General features: G+C 50.7%; 8 protein-coding genes across 8 annotated transcripts; 5 read left to right on the top strand and 3 right to left on the bottom strand.

The window, feature by feature from the left end:
- Positions 1 to 256: 256 nt before the first annotated feature.
- N7446_009564 (putative inositol 5-phosphatase) lies at positions 257 to 1,342 on the bottom strand (the record flags this gene model as incomplete). The annotated part of the gene is made up of 1 exon (XM_058518309.1): positions 257 to 1,342. The coding sequence occupies one exon, from the start codon at positions 1,340 to 1,342 to the stop codon at positions 257 to 259; it is 1,086 nt and encodes a 361-aa protein (XP_058369097.1).
- Positions 1,343 to 1,756: 414 nt separating this feature from the next.
- N7446_009563 (putative pyruvate carboxylase) lies at positions 1,757 to 3,807 on the bottom strand (the record flags this gene model as incomplete). The annotated part of the gene is made up of 2 exons (XM_058518308.1): positions 1,757 to 3,710; positions 3,761 to 3,807. 2 exons carry the CDS (start codon positions 3,805 to 3,807, stop codon positions 1,757 to 1,759), a joined length of 2,001 nt encoding a protein of 666 aa, XP_058369096.1.
- Positions 3,808 to 4,072: 265 nt separating this feature from the next.
- On the top strand, positions 4,073 to 5,927 carry N7446_009562 (uncharacterized protein; the record flags this gene model as incomplete). The annotated part of the gene is made up of 4 exons (XM_058518307.1): positions 4,073 to 4,735; positions 4,797 to 4,950; positions 5,073 to 5,378; positions 5,449 to 5,927. 4 exons carry the CDS (start codon positions 4,073 to 4,075, stop codon positions 5,925 to 5,927), a joined length of 1,602 nt encoding a protein of 533 aa, XP_058369095.1.
- A 314-nt stretch (positions 5,928 to 6,241) lies between these two features.
- N7446_009561 (homocysteine S-methyltransferase family protein) lies at positions 6,242 to 7,370 on the top strand (the record flags this gene model as incomplete). The annotated part of the gene is made up of 3 exons (XM_058518306.1): positions 6,242 to 6,717; positions 6,759 to 7,140; positions 7,206 to 7,370. 3 exons carry the CDS (start codon positions 6,242 to 6,244, stop codon positions 7,344 to 7,346), a joined length of 999 nt encoding a protein of 332 aa, XP_058369094.1. The 3' UTR covers positions 7,347 to 7,370.
- A 117-nt stretch (positions 7,371 to 7,487) lies between these two features.
- On the bottom strand, positions 7,488 to 9,140 carry N7446_009560 (putative amino acid permease; the record flags this gene model as incomplete). The annotated part of the gene is made up of 1 exon (XM_058518305.1): positions 7,488 to 9,140. The coding sequence occupies one exon, from the start codon at positions 9,138 to 9,140 to the stop codon at positions 7,488 to 7,490; it is 1,653 nt and encodes a 550-aa protein (XP_058369093.1).
- An 826-nt stretch (positions 9,141 to 9,966) lies between these two features.
- Positions 9,967 to 10,928, top strand: N7446_009559 (esterase/lipase family protein; the record flags this gene model as incomplete). The annotated part of the gene is made up of 5 exons (XM_058518304.1): positions 9,967 to 10,017; positions 10,081 to 10,157; positions 10,213 to 10,435; positions 10,483 to 10,542; positions 10,593 to 10,928. 5 exons carry the CDS (start codon positions 9,967 to 9,969, stop codon positions 10,926 to 10,928), a joined length of 747 nt encoding a protein of 248 aa, XP_058369092.1.
- Positions 10,929 to 12,072: 1,144 nt separating this feature from the next.
- N7446_009558 (uncharacterized protein) lies at positions 12,073 to 15,274 on the top strand (the record flags this gene model as incomplete). The annotated part of the gene is made up of 4 exons (XM_058518303.1): positions 12,073 to 12,335; positions 12,388 to 12,700; positions 12,753 to 14,446; positions 14,500 to 15,274. The coding sequence occupies 4 exons, from the start codon at positions 12,073 to 12,075 to the stop codon at positions 15,272 to 15,274; spliced, it is 3,045 nt and encodes a 1,014-aa protein (XP_058369091.1).
- Positions 15,275 to 15,651: 377 nt separating this feature from the next.
- Positions 15,652 to 16,422, top strand: N7446_009557 (HPP family protein; the record flags this gene model as incomplete). The annotated part of the gene is made up of 2 exons (XM_058518302.1): positions 15,652 to 15,858; positions 15,940 to 16,422. The coding sequence occupies 2 exons, from the start codon at positions 15,652 to 15,654 to the stop codon at positions 16,420 to 16,422; spliced, it is 690 nt and encodes a 229-aa protein (XP_058369090.1).
- Between the last annotated feature and the right edge of the window lie 157 nt (positions 16,423 to 16,579).

Raw genomic sequence — 16,579 nt, 5'->3', positions numbered from 1 at the left:
ACGCCCTGTCAAACCGAAACGTTAAACCTCCATAGATCGAAGAAGAAACCAAGCTCCGAAGATACCCCCACTAACACAAACAGCAGTCGGTTCCCTTCCCAGGTCAGTCCCAGATACGAAGCTGCACCCACCACGATCTCCTTCCGACGCGCCATGTCCCGCCTGGCCTGCCAGTTCGGATCAATGGAAAACGGAGCCACAGCGCGGAGATCCGGTCTCGTGTGATTCTCTCCAGAGGGTCTCAGCGGCACCGAGGCTACGAGCGCAACGGGGCGGTGATCTGACTGTGCAAAGAGAGGCAGTGCATCGTATGCGAATGTCTGTACTTTTCCACCTTCGCCCACCCACGAGGGCGTGTCCAGGTAGAGGATTCGATCGCACCAGCTGGGCCAGCGGTGGCTGGACCATTTCCATTCCTGTTCCGTGTCCAGCCCCTGTCGTGCTGCTTCGCGTGCTGCGTCGGAGTATTTGTATGTCGGGGGAAGTCGATCGGCGCTTCTGTTAGCCCGTGGAAGCTTCGGCCTGATCGCATCTCGCGCATGAGCTGGTCGTTCTTCAAGAGGTGCGTGTAGTGCGATGGGTCGTCCAGGCCGGCGCTGCGTCGTGGGAATTGGACTATCTCCTTGAGGGATGGTCCGGTGTTTGAGGTGCGGTAGTTCAGGTCTCCTGCGACGAAGAGGTAGGCGTTTGGCGCGAAGAGATCGCGACGACTGTGATCCGAGTGTGCTGAGGCTGCGTCGTTTAACAGGCCGGTATGTTCGCTCACTTCTGACTCTGGTTGCACGCCCGGGTAGTGGGTGAACACAAGACGCTCTACAATACTCTTCCAGTCCATATTTCTCCGTTCAAAGGAATCCTCCATGGCGGCCAGATGCGCCGCGACAAAAGTTAGATCAACAGTCTTTGATGGATTCCCTTCCACAACATATCCCAGACGAGCCCCGACGGCACCCTTGTTTCCCATTTCCGAAACTCCCAATCCGACATGTGCCGTGTCCTTCCAAGCAATCTGCTCAAGGGTATCGGAGCGCGCGAACAGCATCAGGCCTGTCATGCCCGTGTTATCGCTGAGGAAATTCTCGTAGTGGTGGTCCCAACGGCGCGCGGCCGCTTTGCTGACTGCACGTCGGAATGCATCGAAATAAGGCTGGAGGTAGGCTCCTCCGAGGAACGAGTAGGCGATAGGCGCGATTTCTTGTAGCGAGAGGAATATCATGTCTGGTGCGGAGCTCCCCGCACCCGACGCGGGGAGCGCATCGAAGAAGTGCTGCGCGAAGTGGTCGACATCGACAAGGTTTTTTGCACAATTAAAGGTCAGACTGTAGATACCAAGGGCATCCATTTTGAAAACCACCTGGAGTCAGGACAGAAGAGAGAGCGAGAAAGGTGAGTTGGGAAGATTGGGTGACGTCACTTGACTCGTGTTGACCGCCGAAGTAAACACTGCCTTGCGTTTATGTTTTAGGGGATATTTATTCCCTACGAGGAACTGTGGTGATTAACAGACAAAAACTAAACCACTTCTCATTCACATGGCTTATTCATGGCCAAAACAAAAAAGATCAAAAAGAAATGTGCATCATCCGTGAATCGAACACGGGCCTCGTCGATGGCAACGACGAATTCTACCACTAGACCAATGATGCTGGTATATCAGACAACTGGAATTGCTGATTGGCCGTTAATATCTGCTTTCTCCCAATTTGCTTCTTGAGGTGATTCGACTGTTTGTATACATCCAATCTACTACTTAACTTTATAACTTCCCTCTCACTCCCACACTACCAACACTTGGCTCCAATTCCACCAACAACATCCCCTCTGCAACATCTTCCTCTTCATCCTCCATCTCATAGACCCATTTAACCCGTCCAGCACGAGGGCTGCGCACCTCCAGCTCCATCTTCATCTGCTTGACGAAAGCCAGAACCTGGTTCTCGGCAACATCTTCGCCGTCTGTTACGAGGATCTCGATCAGCTTGCCAGAGAGAGGGAGAACGATGTGCTGGGGGTTCTTTATATCGCCTCGTCGGTGTGATGAGGAGACCAATGCTGACGCGGCTGTTGAGGTTGTTTCTAGTTTCATCCGGTAAGGGATTGCAGTGCGAGAAGTTGGGGTGGTATATTCGATCTCGGCGGCGAGAGAGGAGGGGAACTCATTTCGTAAAACCCGAGAGAGGAGGAGATGGTGCGATACTTTGTCTGCGTGTTGGCCATCCTTTGAAAGGGGTTCCAAAGTGATGGACCATGCATCTCCCTTTCGGAATAGTAGATTGGATGCTGGCAGCGCGCTCTGTGTGGTTGCCTGCGAAGGGGCGGCAGATCCTTCTTGCGTTTGTAGAGTTTTCGATATATTCTCACCATGCTGCAGTACAGACTCGAGATTGAGCCCAAGCCATTGTGTGTCGACTCTGCCGGACATGAAATCGGAATGGGCCACGATTCCCCGTAGAAGACTGATGTTAGTTTTCACCCCGTCTATCCGGGAGTCAGCCAAGACTCGCTGGGCTTTTCTCACGGTTGCTTCCCAGGTTGGTGCAGTGACTATGATCTTGGCCAATAGGTTGTCGAAATTGGATCCCACGATCAATGGGGAACCGGCGATATTGACGTTGGTATCGACACGTATTCCATGTCCGCTTGGGACGCTGAACCGATTCACCTTGCCAATGCTCAGAGCAAAATTGTTGCTTGGGTCCTCAGCACACAGTCTGAGTTGAACCGAGAAGGCCTTTGGCGGAGCGTCGAATGCGTTAGTCTCACCACCAAGACCTAAATGTTTGAATGTATATCCCTGCGCTAACAAAAGCTGCGTCTGCACCAAATCTATCCCACTGATAGATTCCGTGATAGTATGCTCAACCTGAAGACGAGGATTGATCTCCAAGAAATAAAACTCCCCCCGCAGTTCACTGACCAAAAACTCAAACGTCCCAAGCGATTTATAGCAAATATGACTCGCCATCTTGATCGCAGACTCAATCACTCTCCCCACCAACCCTCGATCCCGCATCAAAGCCGGAGCACATTCAACAACCTTCTGAAACCGTCTCTGAGCACTACAATCCCGCTCCCACAGATGCCGCACCTGCCCCGTCCCATCCCCAATAATCTGAATCTCGACATGATGAAACCCATCAACAGCAGCCTTCTCGACAAACACCGTCCTGGAAGGCGACTCCCCAATAGCGCGCTGAATCCCATTATCCAACTCAGCCTCTTCACGCACAAGCCGAATGCCCCTCCCACCACCTCCATCAACGGCCTTAATCATAACAGGAAACCCAACCCGTCGAGCAAAAGCGCCTGCTTCATCCACACTAGCGGTGGATTGGGCCATGGCTTCTAAAACGGGGACACCACATTGCCTCGCAAGCTGTTTCGCTTGAAGCTTGTCGCCTGTTCGGGCGAGGTTTTCCCAGCCTGGTCCTATGACGATTGACCCAGCTTCGTGCCACATACGGTGGGCGAACTCGGCGCTTTCGCTGAGGAAGCCATAGCCTGGGTGGACGGCATCGATGGAGTACTTGCGGGCTAGATCTACTAGATGGGTTATGTCCAGGTAGGAAGTGGCTGATGGGATTTGGATTGCTTGTTGAGGTCTGCCTAGATCGCAGTGTGATCGGTCGTCTGTTGTGTAGAGTGCAAATGTCTCGACCTTTTCGGGTAATTCCCGTGCCGCATGGAGGATGCGAACGGCGATTTCACCTCTATTTGGTTCATTAGAGACCTATTCATTGTGTTTTGGATGAGTTCATACCTGTTTGCGACCAACAATCGCTTGATGGGTGAGTGCGGGGACGACATGGGGAAGTAGCCGGGGTATATATTATTGCACGTAAGATAGGTGTCACTGTTCGAATGGAATTAAATAGGTGCTGATATTGCAAGTTTAGCAATTGATAAGTTTAACATCAATTGCAATCGGACTGGACACTCCCAGATATCCTTATAACCCAAAAGGGACCTCGGCCCTCGGAAGGTCCACCCCCTCACCCATCTAGCGCCCATCCTTATATCTCAAATTCTACACTGAACAACGAAACAAAAAAAGTAAAGAAATCTATTTACAATGGCCAAAAACAACAATCCACCTCCAGCAGGAGCAAGCAAAGAGCAAGCCACAAACCGCCTAAACCAACTCTCATCACATATATCCCCAACCAAACAAAAGACCCAAGCAAACCGCCTGCCAGCAGACCACTCAGACGTCCTAACCCAAATAACCAACCTGCGCACCATAGCAGCAACCCCAGACCCCAAAAACAGAGGCTATATCCGCCAAAAACAAGCCGGGAAATTATGGGTGCGTGAACGAATCGACCAACTCCTCGACGCAAACACCTTCACAGAAATCGGCTCCGTATCCGGCACAGTAACATGGGCCAAAACAGGACCTATGCGCGAAAAGCCTGTAGCCTTCGTGCCGAGCAATAACGTCCAAGGCGCGGGCTTGCTGCGTGGCCGGAAGGTTCTCCTCACGGCTGATGATTTCAGTATTCGGTCTGGACATGCTGATGGTGCGAGTACCGGGAAGACGGTTTATGTTGAGAAACTTGCTATTGCGTTGCGGATTCCGGTTGTTAAGCTTGTTGATGGGAGTTCGGGGGGTGGGAGCGTTACTACGATTAAGAAGGAGGGGTGGAGTTATTTGCCCCATGTTGCTTCTTTTCCGTTTGTTGTGCAGCAGTTGAATATGGGGATTCCGAATTTGGGGGCTGTTGTTGGTCCTGCGGTTAGTTTCTTTATTCCGATGATGTGGAATTTGTATAAATGGGGTTGCTGATGACTTGCAGATTGGACTCGGTGCCGCGAGAGTCGTATCATGTCATTTCTCCGTAATGGCTGCAGATATCGGCGCTCTATTTAATGCCGGCCCCAAAGTCGTCGAGGGCGCGACCTTCGAGGAAGGTCTGGACTTCCAAGATCTGGGCGGTCCAATGGTCCATTGTATGAACGGTACAATTGACAACCTCGCTGCCAACGAGGCAGAGTGCTACGAACAATTACGGGTCGTCTTGAGCTACCTCCCTAACTCGGGCAGCGAAGCTCCCCAGTAATTTCATGCACAGACCCCGAAGACCGCGAAGATATTGCACTACGGAGTATCATCCCCCGACGCCAAGCTCGCATGTACAATGCCCGGACGATCATCACTTCAGTCGTCGATCAGGATTCCTGGTTCGAGATCGGGGCCCTCTGGGGCCGGACTGCTATTGGCGGACTTGCACGTCTAGGCGGACGCCCTGTTGGGATTATTTCGCTTAACTGTGAAGTGAACGGTGGTGCATTGGATGCTGCTGGGAGTCAGAAACTCACGCGGTTGCTCAAGTTATGTGATGTGATGAACTTGCCTATTTTGCAGTTCCTTGATGTCCGTAAGTGGAATTATACATTCCCCCCCACTCTCCGAAATTGGTGATAGGACCTGACATTATGTACTCGAAGCGGGATATGCTATTGGCACTGTTGCGGAGCGTACGGCTACCATGCGCTGGGGCGTTGAACTCGCTAAGGCTTACTTCAGCACCACCGTGCCGGTCTTTAATGTGGTTACGCGGCGGGTATTCGGTGTTGCAGGTGGTGTTATGCTTGGATGTCGGGATCCCGTTATGCAGGTTGCTTGGCCGTCTGGGCAATGGGGTTCGTTGCCACTCGATGGAGGTATTGAAGTTGGTCATAGACATGAACTGAGAGAAGCCGAGAAGGTTGGTAAGAAAGAAGAACGGTATCAAGAGTTAGAAGAGGAGTATCTGCGGCTTATGAACCCGGTGCGCACGGCGAATGCCTTTGGGATTGAGGAGATTATTGATCCGAAGGATACGCGAAAGGTCTGCTGTTCGTGGGCTGAGCATGTTTACGAGGTGCTTATTCGAGAGAGATTGGCGGCTCGGGCTTCTGGGAAGATTTCACCTACTTTTGCTTGATTTAGGCGAAGTGGTGAAGTTGGAGGTTGGATTAGAGGGTAGGGCTGGTGTGCATATGTGCAGCCAACCCTTCCCTACACATCACCAACTATCTTCTAGAGTCCAGACCACAAACCCCCAATACAATGCCAGTATCAGCACTTCCACATAAACTCCATCTCATCCCCACAATTCCCCCTCAAAATAAGCATTCTACCGCGACCCAGAAACGGGAGATTACATAACCAAGAAATATCCATCAAACTACTCCGATATCGAAATAAATCCCCCACTTCACCACATACCACACCTCAAAAACCCCAAATTCAAACAAAATGGCCACAATCAAAATCCTAGACGGAGGCCTAGGCACCTCCCTAGGCGACCAATACAACAAAAAATTCGACAGCGCAACAACCCCACTCTGGGCCAGCGACCTACTAGTCACCGACCCAACAACACTGGAAGCTTGCCAACGAGACTTTGGCAACGCAGGAGTAGACATCCTCCTAACAGCAACATACCAAGTCTCTGCCTCGGGCTTCGCGCTCACAAAAACACTCACGCACCCAGACGGCATCCCCGCCAGCGCGGTGGGCCCATACCTATCGCGCTCGGTGGACATCGCTGAAGCAGCCAAGGTGCGGGATGCCGCTGCCGTCGCGCTGAGTCTGGGACCGTACGGCGCTTGCATGATTCCCGGACAGGAGTATAGTGGTGCGTATGATGCGGAGCATGATAGTGAGGAGGCGTTGTATAGGTGGCATTTGGAGAGGTTGAGGATGTTTGTTGAGGCTGATGGGGGAGATTGGTGGGGAGGCTGCAGTATGTTGCCTTTGAGACGTTGCCCAGGCTTGATGAGGTTCGGGCTGTTCGGAGGGCGATTCGTGATTCGGGAATTACGGCGCCTTATTGGATTGCTTGTGTTTTCCCTGGGGATGAGGGCGTTTTGCCGGATGGGAGTTCTATTGAGGGTGTTGTGCGAGCGGCAGTCGGGCCTTTGGAGGGGGGAAGCGTGCCTTGGGGAATTGGGATGAATTGTACGAAGATTCATAAACTTCCTGGGCTTGTGGAGAGGTTTGGGGTTGCTGTTGATGGGGCTGTTAAGGATGGGATTGTCGGGACGGCTCCTTGTTTGGTTTTGTATCCTGATGGGACGAATGGGGAGGTTTATAACACCACTACGCAGGTTTGGGAGAAGCCCGATGGGTTGGGTGATAATGTGAGGGCTTCTGTGAGTCCCGGTTACGGCCCGTTTTTGGGTGTTTTGAGTGATGGATTTGCTGACTTTGGTTTTAGGAACCTTGGGAGAAACAATTGGCCCAGGTGGTCAATGATGCTTATGACCGGGGTCATTTCAAGGAGTTCCTCGTCGGTGGATGCTGCAAAGCTTCTCACCATGATATCAGAAAGCTCAAAGAGCAGTTTCAAATCAAGTAATCAGCCTACATGGCAGAAGCATGGATCATTTACAATGTCTTTCAAACTGAATATGGTTGGAAATTAAATGAATCTATAAATCGCTCATGTTGAATGGCCTGCACTGCATGGCATGCAAATATAACACATCGTTAAGTCATTTTAAAATAGCCAGTCGACAAATTTTCTCCACGCACTGTTACGCGGGTTTTCGTGTGGCATGATTTCCCCATCTTGAAGACGTCCCGACCATAAGTCGATGTTGGCAGCACGTTCAAACTTGGTGCGGTGCCAGAGCTTCCAGCAGATGATGGGAACGATAAAGATAGGGATACCAACATACGATGCAACGAAGTCGGATGTGTTCCAGTTACCCTTCAAGAACACGGGGAAACCGGCAACCAGAGTAATAATGGTAGAACCAATGAATCCCACCCATGCGGCATAAGGTTGAAGAGGTGCCTTCCATGGGATTGTCTCTCGGGAAACGTTCTGCTTCTTCATTGCGGCATAGAAGCGAATGTAGCAGAAGCAGAGGGTGGCCCAGGCAATCAGACCAGCGACGGTGCTCAGGTTCAGAAGCCAGGTGAAGGCCTGAGCGGCACCGCCGGTGCCAAGACTCAGATATGCCAATGGGCCGAAGAGCCAAGCAGTGATGACAGCCACATATGGCACACCATGCTTGTCGACGCGTCCAAAGAATTGGGGGAGTTGATGGTCGGTGGTCATGGCGACGATCATGCGCGATCCGACCCAGCAGTAGGAGTTACCCGCGGACCAAGCGGCAATCAGAATGCATGCATTGACGATAGAAGGGAGTGCGTTGATGCCGGCGTTGGAAATGGCAATAACGAAAGGTGAGCTGTTCGCGTTGTCGGAGCCGGAAACCAGGCCGGATGATCTTGGATCCACAATAAGGCCGATGAGAAGAGCACCGAGAATGTAGAAGAAGGCAATACGGTAGGTGACTCGGCGGGCGGCCTTGGGAATCGCGCGGTGGGGGTCAACCGATTCAGATGCTGTGATGACGACGCACTCGACACCGATGAAACTGAACGAGGCATTGACGAAAGATGACAGGAAACCGAGGAAGTGGCCCGACGGGCCTGTAATGCCATTATAATCCGTCCACGGCCCAGGGTTGTTCCAGAAACGGAAGCCGATGGCTTCGCCGTTGGGTCCACCACCTGCAGTAATCACGATCGAGACGACCACCAAGCCCAAGAAACAAAGAACCTTCACAGCACCTCCGATGACTTCTGATTCGCCATAGAACCGCACACTCATCAAATTGATTGCCAAAATAAGCACCAATCCAACCGTGATCACGACCGCAGGCGTTATATCCGTCCAATATGAAACAATGACCGCAGCCGCGGACACTTCTGAGGCAATAGCGATTGTGTAACAATATCCGTATGAAATAGCGAGTGAAAATCCGACAGACGGGTCGATAAATCGAGTCGCCCAGTGTGGGAAAGATCCTGCAGTAGGGAATAGGGTTGCGAGTTCGGCGATGCTCTGCATCACACACCACAGCACACCTCCGACAATAATATAAGCGAGCAACAAACCAGCGGGGCCGGCTTTGGCGTATGCAGAACCTGTTCCAACGAACAGACCAGTACCGATTCCACTGCAGAATCCGATCATGGTGACCTGGTAATTCCGCAGGCGACGCTGCAGCGCAGCGCGACCGCCGACGTTGAGCTCGAATTCCGCCTTGGGGTTCACATCGTACTCGTCGAAGTCTGCATTGGGAGCAGGCTGGACCTTGTCGTCCGTGAAGCCTGACTTGTCCATGTCGTGTGTCATGGTCGAGTCCTGTCGAATATACTCCAGAAACTTGAGAAAGAGGAAATGCCTCACGGGAGGAACATTCCTTTTGCTCCGAGCTAATTGCCCTGGAGCACGACATCGGGCCCGTCTTCGCAATGATTTTGCTCCACACCATCTACGGCGGGGAGACTCATTGGGTTGTATGGCCGTCTGCTCCACTTTTGGGGAGGCGATTGACTAACTTTTTCATGTTCGCCATAAACGCGATAGAAGGCAAATCTGTGGCTTAGTGGGTTCATATCGATTCATTTCAGATTTGCCCGCGGTCATTAATGATTGTTGCTTGAAGACACTTGCGGTTGCATGGGCGTATGGCATGCCACATCTCGGCAAGCCGATGGCAGTAAAAAAAAAAAAAAAAAAAAAATCAAAAATTGGATTAAAGTTTGACACCTAGATCCTAAGGCACCAGTTAAAGCCTGAAGCAATCAACCTTATTTCCGTCGGATCGTTTAGCCGATTGGGTTGTAGATCTTGGAAGCCTAAATACATGTGTTCGCTTGTAGCCACTTGCTCGCTATAGTAACCTGTAATATAAGGGGGAGTAATGATGCGGCTGAAAGAACGTGTCATCCTCAAAATTTCTGTGGATTCGGGAGAAAATTGGCCTTCAACGGAGAAATGGAAGACCTCACGTGTTAGACTTAGCACTAGAAACAAATGCTGTAGCTAATCTCACAAGAAAACTCTTGGCAAAATGTGGATAGACAGCGACATTGCATAATGAAAGCGTATAAGTATCATTTTCTATAGACGCTAACCTCCACCCATCTTCAACCCCGCACCTAAACCGCACTAAACCATGCCCTGGTCTTGGTGTTGTTCGTTCAAACAGAACAAGTTGAATAACAAGGTCGTGAGACCCATAAGTCATAAACTGACTGGAATCCATTTTTATTAACAAGCTTCGTCATAGTCACGGCACACCCCGGACGCTGAACAATACGGACTGGAGTTGTTATATGACGGCCCAGGAACAGAGCCCAAAATTGAGTAAGTGCGCCCTTTCTTGGCTCCAAGCTTCAATATAGCTTACAAGAAATGAAAGCCTTGTTGCTGTTCACGGCCTAGGTGGTCACCGTGAAAGATCATGGACAGCAGCCAATGGAGTAAATTGGCTTCGAGACCTGTTGCCGGTTGACATACCCAACGCCCGAGTTGTTTCCTGGGGATACCATACATCAAATGGGGGCGAAGATAGTGGAGCGTCTCATCAAGAGGTTTCGAAGAAACTTGCGTTGGATTTGTGGGATCTGAGATCATCGACATCTGTAAGCTTGATTGGTCTCATCATTATAAGGACTGACGTATGTGACAGACAACATCGCGCCCTATCATCTTCATTGCACATAGTTTGGGAGGAACTGTAGTCAAGAGTGTATGTATAACTATGCTGAACTAGACAGTTTCTACTAACCATTATCTCAGGCGCTACTTTATTCAGACGCGGCGCAAAAAACTCCCACTATGGATCTTCACAGCATCAGGACGTCAACCCGTGGAGTAGTATTCATGGGAACACCCGAGTTAGACTCGAGGATACTTGGATTACAAAGTTACCTGAACAGCATGGAAGGATCTGATCAAGAGTCAAGCGATACGTACCAAGAAGCACGCTGGTTGGTTAATACATTGCAGGGCTACTCATCAATCAGCGGAGCATACTTCACTTTGTTTGTTCATGAGAGGCCTAATTCTTCGGAAGCCGGTACATCGGATCCGGTGAGAGATACGTTGTTCACTATAATGTACTCACTTTACTGATATGATTTTTCTTGACTAGCTTCTTTCATTTCCTCCTGGAGGTCGCTCTGCGCATATATTCGTTGATGCTCAACATGGTAGTATGAACAGGTTCGAATCGAACATGGATAAAGGTTACATGCTATTCAAGGGATATCTGCTTCACATAACGCATTCAATATAGAGAAAGCACGGCAACTCATTGCACAACCTTATGAACCAATCTAAGTAGCACCGACCGTTTACAAAGGGGTAGATCCCGTACTGCAGTTATGAAAATTTGCACTATCTCATCCAAAAAGGGTCTTAGAAGTTGCTCCGCTTTAGATAAAGCGACAATTTTTGTTTATTAATGGTAGTTGGCCCGAGTACATGTTCTCCTTCCAGTGAGACGGTGGAGGGTTGAAAAAGGCATATTTGACTGTGTAATTTATTTAACGAAAATTTCCAAACCTTGTATTACCCTCAATAGTTGATAAGCCTCTAGCATGTTATGCTTATGGTTTAGAGAGGACGGAGAGTGAATTGGTAGCATGTTGAAGAACGTGATACCAAACGTGTGATTTTCCTTGTTTGCGGAAATGGTATCATTTCTGAATACTCAGACCACGTAGTCTATCCCACGCTTCAAAGTTACCGTTCGAGATATTTGGATGCTCGTGACGATGGGTACGGTATGCCATAGTCGCACCCCATAATAGGGGGCCTGGGTGCTATACCACAAATTTAGCCTCGACCCAAGCAAATATAAGACAGAGGCGTTCAATAGTAACCGACAAGATCCAGAAATCCAATGTATTTGCAATATTTTCACTAATTCCACTCCCTGAGACAGGCCAAGCTTCTATGCTGCCGCGATGCAGCACATGCGTTGCCAAGCCCAAGTTGGGCGCTTTGTGCCACAGCATAACATATTATGCACAGTCTAACATCCCGAAGCGAGACAATGTGGCAAGCTAAAGGACGATCAACGGGAGAACCATCAGGTTCACAGCCAAATCAAATAATGGCAATAGTGCCGATCGGTCGTTTTCGTGTTCCAAGTTTGAAAGTTCGAAAGTCTGGGCACAAAAATTCTTAATCCCCTTTAATCGCGCGGAATGCCCACATCCCTTCAAACTTCCAACCGCTTCAAGCTTATTTGCCCGGATGCACTGCTCAAGTTATGACTAAACCCACATCCGAGCCTTCGCCTTCGCGCGATGCCCGGCCAAGCTCTCCGCTGACGTCCAGTGGAGAGGGGTCGGGGCCCGCCGAGAAAGCAGCGCCAGCCAAGACAGGCAAGAAGCTGCCTGGATGGCTCGATCATTTCAATGCGCGCGATCTCAAAGTACTGTTTCGGTGCTCGCTGGCAGCATGGGTCGCGTCGCTGTTGATCTTTATCACGCCGTCTCTAAGCACCATTGGAACCGCGACGTTTTTCGCAACGTGAGCTGCTCTCCGTATCGTCGCGAATCCATTGCTAACGGGTTTTATCCAGTTTGGTGCTGTTTATGGTGCCCCCGACCGGAATTGTCTTCATCTTCCTTTTGGGAGCTCTCACCCTCGTTCTGGGTATGGCTTTGGGCTGGGCCTGGGGCGTCATCGCTATGAAGGCTGCCATTGCCGCAAGGCCGGCGGCTGAGACCCAGGCTAGGCTTCAGGCACTTGGCCAACTCGCTTATAGCCAGGCTAATGCCACCGGGCAGAGTGTGGCTGCTGTCCAGCAGGTGCTTGTTTACTCTGGCTTTTTGCTTGATGCTCGCGTTACCGCCGTTTATTATTGTTTAATCTGTCTATTTATCTATTTATTGGTATGACCTGCCGATCTGGATATACTTCTGAGTATGCTGACCTTTTATACAGGCTCGTCTTCGGGCAAAGAACCCTAAATTCATCCTGCTGCAGATGTTTGGAACTATTATTGTCGATGTTACTTTGACTATTGGCCCACTGCTTCCATCTTTCAATGGAACGATTCCAAAGGTCTTAGTCGAGCCAGCTGCCATTGGAATTGGACTGGGACTCGTCTCTCATTTCATCTTTTTCCCTCAGTCTACCTCTCACACCGTGCTTTACGGCATGGAAGGGTTGGTGCGACTCCTCAAAGGCCCACTGAATGCCACAGAAACCAGCCTTTTGAAGGGAGAAGACTTGGTGCTTAAGGATTTGCTCAAGATCAAAACGAAAACAATCGCAGCTTACAAGGCCATTGAACCAGCAATCGGATTTTTGCCTTTGGATTTCTCTGTCGGCTGGTGGGGCGCCGACGATGTCAAGAGCTTGAAGCAACCGCTACGCCAGGCGTTGATGACTAACCTGTCATTGCTGGAGGTCCACATTGCACGCCTGGGAGGAGAAGCGAAACTGGAGAAATTACGCCAACTGACCGCGAGTCGGGAATCGGACACCGAATCACAATCCAATGGCGACGAAAAGAAACGCCCGCGCGAGGTTGGTATGCGCCAGCTGATGCAGAGTGTCAACCTGGTTCAAGCGCTGCGAAGCCCAGAACATGAATCACTTCGATCAGAAACCATCGAAGCATTGAAGGAGTCCAGCAAAGATATCCTTCCAGCTTGCCAGGAAGCCACTGAGATCATTGCCGAATGTATCCACAAAGTCAACATGACTCGTTGGTTCGGCCGTTCGTCCAAAGAACACCTCGCCGAGTTGCACGATCGCAGTCAGTCGGCACTGACGAATATCCAAGCTCTCCGTGCATCATTTGCAAATGAAACCACCGAACGACTGATCGAAACGCATTCCCAAATCTTCAACGAGAAAGGCGAGCTCGCCAAACTCGACGAGTTTTCAGTGCATAGAGTGAGAGGTATTGTCATTGGAATGATTTACGAGGAGCAGCTCCTCGGAGTCGCCGATAGTTGGGAGCGAGTCCTGGGACAATTGACCGCTCTCCTGCGAGAACGTCAAAAGGTCCGCCTGTGGCTACCCAGGGGTTTGCGGTACGCCGTCAACTGGGTCCTTCGAAAAGATGCGGTGGCACCTGTCATTGTGGTCCAGAACCCGACTACCGACCCTGACGTTGCAGAGGCGCAGTCTAAAGCGGCACAGCAGCATCTTCGCATCAGCAGAGGCTATCGTGTCAAACGACGCAGTGGCCTGGGCCGCGCCATCATTGGTACTTACCACTGGTTCATCAGCTCGGAAGGTATGTTTGCTATGCGCATGGTGGTTGTCACTATCGCACTCTCCATCCCTGCGGCCCTGCCGAACACCGCGGGCTTCTATTACCGCGAAAAAGGACTGTGGGCCCTCATCATGGGGCAAACCACGTTGGTCATCTATATGGCCGACTTCACGTTCTCCCTTATTTGTCGAGCTATCGGTACCATCATTGGCGGTGCCTTGGGCTTGGTTGCATGGTATATTGGCTCAGGTCACGGCGAAGGTAATCCATACGGTCTCGCTGCTATCATGGCAGTTGTGATCATCATCCTGATGTGGGGGCGTATCTTCGCTCCCCCTGCCATGCTGCAAGCAATGATGATGGCCGGTGCAACCTGTATCCTGGTCGTCGGCTACAGCTACGAAGACACGTAAGTAATATCCTGCAATGCGGCAGCTCACTCGGCTAACATTTACCCCCCAGACACATCCCCTCTTACGGCAATCCTGGATTCGGATATAGTGTCTTCTGGCGCCGACTCGTCCTTGTCCTCATCGGATCCGCAGGCGCATTGATTGTCCAACTATTCCCGCGCCCACCATCGGCCTCACGCCACATCTGCAAATCCCTTTCAAACGTCATTCGCGAATTATCAGACCACTACGCCCTTCTCTTGACCTGCTGGGGCCAGGGACGAGACGAAGGCCTGGCAGCAGAGCAGCTAGCACTCGACCTCGCCAACAACCTCACCTCACTGGAAGGACCCATCGCACTACTACGCTTTGAGTTCTCCGGTTCACCCTTCGACAGCGAGCGTCTAGGCCAAGTGAAATCCCTATGCCAAGAACTGAACCAAAACCTCGGCCGTCTGCTTCACCTTTCGGCTTCACTACCAGAACACCTCCAAAGCCGTCTGGCCCGTCAAGCAGGCCTCCTCGATCACCGCAATATCGGCGATGTCATGGCCGTTCTGGGTGTCGTTGAGCAATCACTCAAGACTGGTGATCCTCTGCCCGAAGTCCTGCCTACGCCGCTGCTTAAGCGTTGTCATGATTTCTGGGATATGCGCCATGTTGAAATCTCGCTGAGTAAGGAGCTCATTCGTGATGAGAATTATCGCCGGTTCTGCGTGGCTGTTAGTGCTTACCTTAAGTTCCTGGCGGCGGTTGATGATCTGGTGCTTGTTATGAAGGGTACTCTTGGTGAGTCTCATATTGTGGACCGAGACTTAGTGCATGGCTTGGAGGAAAATGTATAGTCTATAGTCAGATATGCATATAGAGTCACAATGAAAGACGGACTCGGCCGAGCCGCATAACTATGTGTCATAGAAACGGCCGGGTATTAATTATGGTAATTTAGTCAGGAATCCCCGCATATCTCCACTATTACCAGTAGCTATCCAATCAGCATTACCAGAGCCAGCGTCAATACCTGGTCCTGTCATCAAAATACAACCTGACCGTCTTCATCTCCAACTATTTCTCCAATTTTCTTTTTTTCCCCCCTCACGGCCCAGAATTGGGGCGCACGGCAGGTCTTTAAGATCTCCTTCTCTTCCCTTGATATCCAAGCCATTAGGCTTAACTTTAATTTTTATTTTCTATACCTATAGCCGCTTAGCGGTCTTTCACCATGGCCCCTTCACGTCTCGCCCGTCTCCCTAGGTGGATCAGCCATTGGCTAGGCTATCGCGCAGAACCCGTGAAGCCACTCAACACATATCTCGTCGCCATATGGTCTTTCGTGATTGCGTTCTGCGGTCTATCTGTCGTCCAGGCAATCTTCAATTACTCCCATTACTTCAATGAACGTAACGTCCCGGGTATCATCGCTTCATATGTAAGTAAACCGACCAAACAATAACACCCCAACTGAATACAAATATCCATATCCATGTCCGCATTTTAACATAAAAAACAGGGTGCATCGGCAGTCCTAGTCTTCGGTGCAATCGAAAGTCCCCTAGCCCAACCACGCGCCCTAGTCTTTGGCCACTTCTTCAGCGCCCTAACAGGGGTCTGCGTCACAAAACTATTCAGCCTAATGCCCGACCAGGGGCGTTTTGAGTCCCTCCGCTGGCTAGCGGCTTCGCTTTCGACTGCTATTGCTATTGTTGTTATGCAGTTGACGGGCACTACCCATCCGCCTGCTGGTGCGACTGCACTGCTGCCGGCTACTAATGATGAGATCTGGCATCTCTCTTGGTATTTCCTGCCGATTGTGTTGTTGTCTTCTGCGCTGTTGTTGGTTTGCGCGCTGCTTTTGAATAATATTCAGCGGAGGTATCCTGTCTTTTGGATTGCGCCGCAGCCACCGGCGGCGCCGGTAGAGCCGGTTAAACCTGCTGTGCCCGCTGAGGTTGATTCTTTGGATGAGGAGAAGTCGGAGAAGAGTGCTGTTTGACTGGTGGATATATATTATAGAGCAGGATCTACGGCACTATGTATGCCACCATCTGTGCTGTGAGGGGCATTATAAGAGAAGACACAAGGGGAAGAAGTTAGATGGATTTGTGCCTACGGACGGGGCATCTACTTACCAAGGACAACCTATAAACAAA

Source organism: Penicillium canescens (genome assembly GCF_028828765.1).
Source record: "Penicillium canescens strain IBT 15451 chromosome Unknown utg000006l_segment0_segment0, whole genome shotgun sequence".
NCBI lineage: Eukaryota > Fungi > Ascomycota > Eurotiomycetes > Eurotiales > Aspergillaceae > Penicillium > Penicillium canescens.
Note: the sequence above shows the minus strand (reverse complement) of the source record. Positions and strands in the feature narration are given on the sequence as shown.